At 35.4% G+C, this 10,189-nt stretch overlaps 1 protein-coding gene across 1 annotated transcript in view; it reads right to left on the bottom strand.

Annotated features, from left to right (window-relative positions):
- Positions 1–496: 496 nt before the first annotated feature.
- The window catches only part of Selenoi (selenoprotein I), a 50,009-nt gene continuing 40,316 nt past the window's right edge, over positions 497–10,189 (bottom strand). Inside the window, exons 9-10 of the mRNA XM_027933527.2 lie at positions 9,596–9,778; positions 497–7,246 (exon numbers count right to left, since the gene is read on the bottom strand). Of these exons, the coding sequence (XP_027789328.2) occupies positions 7,148–7,246; positions 9,596–9,778 (282 nt within the window). The 3' untranslated portion in view covers positions 497–7,147. The remainder of the gene's footprint in view (positions 7,247–9,595; positions 9,779–10,189) is intronic.

Raw genomic sequence — 10,189 nt, 5'->3', positions numbered from 1 at the left:
CTTAACTGGACTTTGAGGATATTGGAAAATATTTGGGTAACTTCTTGGTTTATTGTTATGTCCCAGTTTGTCATTTTTACTATACTTCAAAAGCAATGTTTTATTCAATTTTGGTTATTTATAGAACTATGCCACCATTATCTTCAAAGGTACAAGAATTGAACAGAGAAAGCAGGGACTCAGGAGTTTTAGTCATATTATATGGCCTAGAAAAAAGTTGTAAGGTAAAAAAGAACAGAAGTAGGAATTAGTTAAACTTCCATACCCACTTCTGGGAGAGTCCAGAGCAGTATACTATGAATAACTACTACTGTCTCTTGTCTTCTTTGGTCACAATACCAAAAAGAGGGAAAAAAGGAAGTTTTGTTTTGTTTTTAATGTTTTGCTTTAAAACAATCAGTGATTCTAAGACAGCGGCTGGACATTATTTTTCCATCATGGCTCCCTCACCTTTTAAACCCTCCATGGAACAATAAAAAAGACAACCCAAAAACAATTAAAAGGATTTTAAAATTATTTACTCTTTTATTACAATAAATATTTATCAATAAAAGAATTAAACGATTTAAACTAAAACCTACTGCATTACTTTGGAGTTCACAGCAGCAGAAATAAAACATAAATCCAGTTGAAAGGTCAAGGCTTCTAGAATCCAGTGACAAGAAACAGTCAGATCTTAATTATCTGGGTTAGCAGCAGGGAAGAGTAATACATATAATGCAAAAATAACATTGAAATGCACTGAAATTGTACATCAAGTTATCTGAGACTTCACAACATTCTGGTGAAGTAATTTAAGCAAATTGCAAAGCTCCACTTCTGCAAGAGCTTTCCCCAGGGAGCCCAGGAAAACAACTCTCCCACAGCCGCCTTCTAGCCAGAAATAGGCTCACTATGGTGCAGATCCAAAAGCCTCAACCCTGGTGGTGGGAGCAGCCAAGTGTCTTTATAGCTCACACAATCCCTGGTTAAAGGGGCATAGAAAGTAACATATTTTAAAGGGCTTTCTCAAAGACTGAGATGAACTGAAAGGAAGAAAGGCTATGGCTCCAAACCAGAAGAGGCTTCAGAGTTACAGGCCACACATAAACCAAGTCCACATGAAGAAATTATCTAATGAGGGCTTATCATCTGGCTGATAATCAAGAGTACACCCCATGTATACATGATATCATACATACATATGCAGAAAATATGTGTACATATTAAATATGTCTATATACAGAGAGCACACATAACCAGATAAAATAAATGTTACAATATTTACTATGAACACAGCAAGTCCTAGAAAGACCAGTTACTAATGTGTTCAATTAAACTACATTAAAGGGAAAAGATTTTATGCTCCTCTTCATCTTTCTAATATATTCTCTATTTGTAGCAAACATATTCCACCTGCTCCAGCAGTGCTATTTCTAGGTACCTGAGAAGGAATGAATTATCCTTTTTTTCAGAATACTTCAAAAGGCCAACTGTAACAGGATTGAGCTACACAACTCAATAATTGACTTGGCCATGATTCTTACCACCTATTCCTAGTCACAGGGCATGAAACTCTACTCAGCAAAGTATCAATTTCTTTTTCTACAACTTGTCACAAATTGTAGGGGAAAAGGCAAAGGCAGGCAGCAGGGAGTTTATACCTTGGCAATTAATCATTTCCTTCCCCTTGACCTACAGGTTATCTGATATTAAAACATTGGAATCTGGAGTCCAATTCAGCTCTCTTGAGATATCCTGAAGTGAGCAAATCATTATAGGTAGCTGGGTCTTTATCTCCTAAACGGCTGCTCTGATGAGGTAAAGTTATCTAACAAAATAACCTACCAAAAAAATTTAGTATTGTAAGCAGTCTCAATTAGTAGTTATTAAACTTAGATAAAGTCTGATACTGAATGATAACAGTAATTCAATTGATGATACAGGAGTCACAGATCTTGCCAAATCAAATCAGGCTTCTTTTATAACCTGATTAGTAATATCAAGTACTAACGAAACATATTCCAGGTCAAGAACTTACTCTTCAGGTATTAGAAACTGCTCATCAGGAAGAACATCACAATCTAGAATTCATGGCCAATTGTATATGGTTTAATAAAAACTCGAAATCAGCTATCATTTTAACTCTTACTCACAGAAACTGATTAAGGGAAGACCTTACATAACCAAAGAGACCGAAGATACCCATGACACTCAGCCACTCCCTGTGTCTTCAATACTGTCTCTGATTTCAATTTTTAGTGTATGTGTTGCCAAAGTGAGTGTTCCGTCACTACTACAATGTCGCATTTGGGTTCCCAATGGCCATGATCCAATCTGCATGCTTTAAAAAGAGCACTACTCAGCTCAGCTTTCTAAGAATGATTCTCTGAAGAGGAAGACAATGTAAATGGTCTATGGAAGAAGAGAACCACCCTTACATTGTATCCAAATGGATTTTCCTAGAAAGACAAGCCCTTGCTAAAGTATTCACAAATCAATCCATGCGGCACTTTTAGTTCTGGGAACCTGGTTTTCCTGACCAAATGCAACATAACCCCTTTGATCAGGCTACCCATGAGGGTGCTCTGAATGGCAAACCTTTTTTTGCTACCCTAAATATGAACTCATTTAAGATCTGTCTGTATAAAGAGCAGATCTCTGCTTAAAAACAAACAAAAACCAGTTAGATTACTATCTCTTACATATTTGTTTATTAAAGAGCAAAGCATATTACTAGCAATGCAGGTTAAAAAATAAGGTTATCTTTATTTTGTACTGTAGAAATGAATCAGCCAACATATCCAATTTCTATGGTTCCATGCAAGGAAGAAACAAACATATCACCAATTTCTCTGAAAAACAGTTAAACAACCATGATTTACCATATATCCTAAAGTAATTGCCTGCCATATCAGTCATTTGTACCATTGTCAAAGATAAAGACCAAAATATACAAATCACATGGGTTACATAATAAAGGAAAGTTAGAAATTTATGTAAGCTTCCTAAACTGCCCAGAGCACCACACTTTCAAGTTTCACAGTGATTAACTTAACACCACTTTACAGTTAAGACTGTCACTTTAAATATACATGTCAAAGTGCTTCAAATGCAGCATACTAGTTAAAATTCCTCCTGGAAGGTTATAGTACTGGCAGCTAACTTAGTAAGGTTATTCACCCACAGGGTGTTCATGAAAGGGCAGCTGCCTTACAAAGAGACCTCATGGGATAAAGAAAATTCTGGTCTGACTTCACGAATTTTCTATAGAGCAATCGATCAAGTCCAGAACTGAGGTCAAGATAAGGCCACTCTGAACACAGGCATCAATACAACCAAAGATTTCTGAATCGTTTTTGGCTTATTTTGGGACCCAAAGTCAAAAGTCCCAGTCCATCAGACTTACTTTTTCCCTCTGACACGTTCTCAGTCTTTGACTAATTACGAGATCTAAGGCAATCAAGAAAATCTGAATGTAGCAAGATCTAGAAGCAACAAAGCAAGGCCTGAGTGGGCTGTCTCTGTCGTCGTAAGTGGTGGCTAGTTGGGAGGAAACCCAGGTGAAGAATGAAAAAGATGAATTAATTCCAGTTAAAATATAAAAGGGAAAGTAGTCTTTGATTTAAACACCTACAGATTATCTTTTTATTCTCTATGGGTCACAGAGTCAAAGATATATTCCAATTGACTTTTGACTCACTACAAAATAAACCAGTCCTTTGAATACCAAATACAGGAAACTTCCAAATTCATGAAGCATTAAGGTGGTCCCTTTTTCCCTTTAAAACATATACTTCAGGGCTGGGGTTGTAACTCAGTGGTAGAGCACTTGTCGCGCATGCGTGAGGCCCTGGGTTCAATCCTCAGCACCACATAAAAATAAATAAATAAAAATAAAGATATTGTGTTCATCTACAACTAAAAAACAAAATTCTTTTTTAAAGAAAACATATACTGTGGGTTGGGGATGTAGCTCAGTGGTACAGTGCTTGTCTCAGCACACACAAGGCTCTAAATTCAATCCTCAGCATCATTTAAAAAAAAAAAAAAAGAAAAGAAAAAGACACTACACTCTTTTCCTGTATATTCCCTGAATACCCAGGCTCTGGGTGATCATTAACACTCTTTTGGTATCAACTTAGAATTTAGGTAACTCCATACACACACACTCCTCTTCCCAATACTTCTAAATGAGAATAAATGACATGTTCATGGTAGTACAACATTCTAGACCACAATTAACATTTAACCTTCCCAAAATTAGAATTAAAAGTATTTTAGTCATAATATGAAAATGCCAAAGAACAACATTTACCTTGTTATTTTGAAAGTTACACACTCTACTGCCTGAAACTGAAACCCATAAGCTACCTCTATTACTATTTGTGAAAAGACACTTTGTAATTTGTACAATGCAGTGAGATCATGAATATTAAAGGACCAAAAAAAGTAGCAGTAGCATATTCTTCCAGGTATTTTTAAACTTTTCTATCCCATATACCATCTCAAATATAGGGGAATTATTTTCTTACAAGACTGAAGGGGCATTTTTCATGCCATAAGCTGAAAAGAAACCTCGTACAAGTATATGTGACTTTGGTCAGCAGAAACACAATGCAAACCTCTGGCCTGGCTAAGGCACTCTATTCTGCCAAGTACTGAAAACACGCATGTATGCTCCTGACCATGGTGGCAGTGCTCCCCACAATGCAGCCAGTGTGTGCTGGGGAGAAAGGCTGGGGTGTGAACTCACCCAAAATTTCATGCAAAAGCTTGAAACATCTTTTATACTTTGGAAAGGTTTGAGTAATCAGTATGATAGAAATGCACAGAGCTACTGGTAATTAAGTCCTATATCAGCTGCTATATCACTATACACAACATGGGGGCTTTCAAGATGCACCATCAAGATGGCAGACTAAAACAATAGAAGGGCAGCAGTATAGGAAGGATTAACACAAGTCCACAGTATTCTGGAACAGTCAATTGTTCAGTTTCCCTTATTGACAGCCTCCTTTCTTTCACCCACGGCATAATTCCTTACCACCCCAGGAAAATATGTCATAAAATATAGGCACAAAACACCTTACAAATAGTCTTAATGCAACAAAATGTGGGCAGAAACATATTCAGAAGTAAAAGAGTCTCAAAATTACAAGCCATAACCCAAAGGACCCTAATGACAGAATTAAAGAGGTTTTTTTGTTTGTTTGTTTTAAATACACTATACAAGGTGGAGAAAAAAAAATCTGTGGTCCAAATTTGTCACTTTATAAACATTTATCAGTTATTTTAAACAAATTAATCTCATCCTTGAGTACAAGGTCAACAAAACAGTAAAAATGATTAGGTAAGAAATCTTAAAACAAAGTTTTTTCCCCCACTTCAAATGAATACTTAATCCAATTAAATTTTACAGGTGATACAACAAGGTGAACACAAAACGGTTACCTTCACTTAACTGGTTCATTTCTTTGACCTGCATGATGGCGATTTATTAACAAACATGGATTCACTATACATATTTATAAATTACATCAATTCTCATCTATTTTCAGTATTCACTTTTTTCTCAAAGAAAGTCACCAAAACTAAACCTTTACAAATTATTTTCTTAAATGAGCAGGAAGCTACTTGACTCACTTATAATAACCTGGATGACAATGATTAGAATTTAAAATTTTAAAAACAAAATATCAATTACAGTTATTTTTTTTTCACAAAGCAGCAGACTGAAACTCAACAAAGAAATATGCTATAATTTTAACTACAGTCACATTCATAAATAATGGTTAAGAATATAATTACATATCAACACAGTGGTGCCTATTTTATCCAAGTGCAACCTGTCCAAAAAGAAATAAGGGTTTAAGATACACTCTTCATTCAAGCACAAACTTCATTTAATGGAAAATAAAAAGAAAATCAGCAAGTAAATTTCACCACCACCAAACTAAATGAAGACAAAGTCAAAGAAACAGAGAATAAAATATCCACATTTATGAAAAGATATGATTTATAAAATGACCACAATAAAGGTAAAGTTTTGTTATCAATAAACCTTAAAAATTACTCCAAGTCATATTAAGGAAATAGGTACTGGGTAAGGCATATATATCAAAAGTTTTCTTCAAGTGGAGAAGCGGGCAGGTTTGGGAAGAGAGTATTTCTCTCTGTTTTATCCCATATGAAATAAAAAACACAGCATTTCACCCCCAAAAGGAGAGTGAGAGAAAGCAAGGAAGGACAGACAGACAAACTGAGTCAGAAAACTAATTTTGTTCATAGCGAGGTTCATGAGATTCCTAACTCTAATTTAAATCTCCTCTTAGAAGGTGCTTTATCTGCGTTTCTCACAAGTAATTATCAAAGACTGGGGACTGTCACACATATTCTTACAATCATAGCTCACAGGCACCAAATCCTAGCAACCTTCAGCTGAGAGAGAAAATGCCACACTTAAACCATGAACCATGCCAATGGATGAGCTATAATTACAACCCATTCTCTACTAAGTATAAACAGAATATTTCTTTAAAAGAAATTTAAACCATTTATCAAAATCTATTCTGTAATAAAGACAGCCAGAATACTAGAGAATCTCTTTGCCTCTGAGGACAAAAATCATTTCCATGGGAAAGAGAAACCAAGATTTGGCAACCGCATACTGTTCTGTAATAGTTGGCATCTCTGGCTAAAGGAAACTTGCCCCCCACCCCCCGCCACCTTCCCTGCATATTATACTTGAGCTATTGATAATTTCCACAGCTAATGCCTACTGTGAAATACCACGTGTGAAAACATGCTGTGGTTTTCTGAATATTATCAGTGTTCCTAACTAATTTGGGGTTTTAAAAATAAAAATAAAACATCTTTAACTCTGTATGAGCCAAAATATTATGGACTCATGAAGCTAAAATCACTAGAAGAGTTTTGCTGGTCTAATGAACATTATGCTTAACCAAAATATCACATGGTTTTATAAAAAATAACGTAAGTTGGGAGTTAGAAGTTCCAAAATTCCACAAGTTCAGATCATGTTTCATTCCTGCTGTCCAAGTACCACACATACTGAGATTCCATGTCTGTCAAGCAGATCAGTTTAGTTCACTGGTGATGGATGAAATATTTACAAGCATCTATTTACAGTATTTCTTTCTGAAGATTACAGGCCAATGTTCTTTTCTTCCATTCCTAGTCAATCTGAGTTGGGTTTCTTCAATGAGAAGGGATAAATTTGAAAATGGCTGCTCAGCTGCTTAACCTATGAAAAATCAGAACACAAAACAGTGACAACTACATACTGTACTATTTTTTAAAAACAAATGAAATTCACCTCTGGAAAGAATTACTGACACAGTAAGTCATCAGAAATAACAAAGAGGTTCTGCTAGATTAGAATAGCTCAAGAACTAGTTAGGTAGCTAAATGGGAGTACTAGAACTACCCTGGGATAGTTAGAACTTGAACCTGGGTCTGCCTCGCTCCAAAATCTTGTCTTTCCAGAGCCCTCTAAGCCAGACAAATTCATATCCAAATCTACTGAAAACTGCAAGATTACCTGAATTATAATATCTAGTAAATCAAATAATTATATCTATAATTAGATACAATATTCAGTTTGAACATTTCTAGGTAATCATTCCTAATTCCTGATGAACTAGTATAAAACTGGATCTGTTAATTTAGAAAGTCCATATTGGTTAGAATATTCCTAGTAGGTAGGTAAAAACATTGTTATATGCCAGCTAACAGATGTCATTTATTTGATATTTATCATAGTATGTATGTTTCAGCAGCTCAAACGTTTTATGTGGCCTAGCAAGTTTTACCTTCTGGCCAGAAGTTATAGACATGATAAACAAGCAAAAAAGACAAGACAAGACAAGAAAGATGCTCCCAGAATTTCTCTCAGTAGCTTGATTATTCCCCAGATTTTTAAAAAATATTTATTCTTAAGTTTTAGGTGGGCACAATGTCTTTATTTTACATTTATGTGGTGCTGAGGATCAAACCCAGTGCCTCATGCATGCTAGGCGAGCACTCTATCAGGCCAAAACCCCAGTCCCTATTTCCCAGATTTTTAACCATGTGTACTACCTTTAAAGAAAAAAATGTGTTTTAATTTGTTATATATATATGGTTTTCTAAAAATATGCTTCTGAAGGGCTGAACAAATTAAAACAATTTCAAAAGACATTAGCAATTATTTTATCACATTGATAAAATATCAAAATAAGGGTCCCAGAGTGTTGACAGAAAACATGTTAAGCCAGATGTGGTGGTGGACACCTGTAATCCCAGTGGCCCAGGAGGCTGAGGCAGGATTGCAAGTTCAAAGCCAGTCTCAGCAACTTAACGAGGCCCTAAGCAACTGAGCGAGACCATTTCCAAATAAAATATTTAAAAGGGCTGAAAATGTGGCTCAGTGGCTAAGTGCCCCTGGGCTCAATTCCTGGTACCCCCTTCAAAAAACAGAAGAAAGAAAACATGAAAACATGTTAAACTTACACAAATATAAACATAAATGATTATGCCTCATCAGATTTATCACATTCTCTTTTTCCATAACAATTTAATCTATTTTGTTCTAACCAATGAGGGTTAATTTGGGGACAAGCACTAAGGGAAGAAAGCCCAAGTTTAAAAATATGTGCAAGGTATAAAGTTTTTCACAAGCATGACACTGTCCCCCTATTTTAAAAACGTGTATGAGAATATAGAAGTAAAGACATTTTGTTTCTCAAACCAATTCACAGGAGAGTTCTCTTAGAAATAAGAACATCAAACAGAAGCACTTTAAGAGCCATAAAATGTGAATATCCTTTATATAACGCCATTCCTATGAAATTATTCTCTGAATATAAAACAAATGGAAGAAAAAAATATTATTCCAGATTGTTCACACCAGCATTATTAATAATGATGATAATTTGAAAATAACCTAAATTATTAAAATAACTGGGTTATGATTAATAAATTATGTAATGATTAAGTAATCTTCCCTGACGAAATATTGTGCAGCAATTAAAATTCAACCATGAAACTGTGCTAAAATATGTATTAAGGTTTGTAAACACTTCTTAAATCCATTTCCTTTGATTTTCCCCCTTATTTATTATTCTGCTGATAAAGTGAAGCCTCATATGATGTAAAAGCTTTCCTCTACTCCGAAATTTTAATTCCCCTAGTACATTGTTCAAATTGAGCAGGGGAGAAAAGAAGTGCTACAAAACCAAATTATGTTAATGAACAATAAAAAAGCCCCTAACGCAAGTGAAGAAACAGATAACAATGGGATTATCTGGTCCCACATAATTAAAAGCACAAAATAGTTTATAATTCTACTCAACAAGATTATGGCTAGATATATACTCATTTAAAATAAGAACTAATACATAATAATTATCCAGCTTTAAAAGCATTTATAGTTATTATAACTTAATCATTAGAAAAACAATACCTGATATTGCATTATCTGGACATTATCTCAAATTTAGGGAATATCCCAAAATTCTTTCAGCTACTACAGTAATTTCTTTTAAAATTTTCCATTGCATCTTTTTCACTATTTATAAGAAACAAATAAAACCAGCTTTACTTGATTACTCACCACTCGTACTCCATAATGGATGTGGGCCAGAGTAAAGCCAGTTGTTAATAAATACAGGAGAAGACTCTCCAGGTAAGAGGCTACTCCCAGGTTCACTGCTATGACAACCAAGAAGAGAGGAACCAGCAACCAATTCAAAGTTGGGCACCGTGTGCTGCTCATTTGACAAACAATCAGCTGACACTTGAAGTTGGTTTGAAAAAAGAAAGTTTAATTAGCAAAGCACTTCCAAAACTAGTCAGTGCAACATTTAAAAACTATTCAAGAACTTAAGCCAACACATTTACATTATCTTAGTAGTTCTCAACTATTCAGGGGCCCAGCTGGACTCCAGACCCAACCCCCCACACACACAGCCTCAGAATATGTCAGAAGAGACTGGAAAAAGCCTGATGCGATGGCACATGCCTGCAATCAGGAGGCTACTAGGGAGGTTGAGGCAAGAGGACTGCAAATTCCAAGGCCAGGTAAGGCAACTTAGCAAGATCCTGTCTCAAAATAAAAAATAAAAAAAAGGGCTGGAGATGTAGCTCAGGGTGAAACACCCCTGGGTTCAATCCTCAGTACCAGACATGTACACACACACACTCCAAC

The sequence above is a fragment of the Marmota flaviventris genome, chromosome 14 (assembly GCF_047511675.1).
Source record: "Marmota flaviventris isolate mMarFla1 chromosome 14, mMarFla1.hap1, whole genome shotgun sequence".
NCBI lineage: Eukaryota > Metazoa > Chordata > Mammalia > Rodentia > Sciuridae > Marmota > Marmota flaviventris.
The sequence above is the reverse complement of the archived record's forward strand: the minus strand, read 5'-3'. Positions and strand labels throughout refer to the sequence as shown.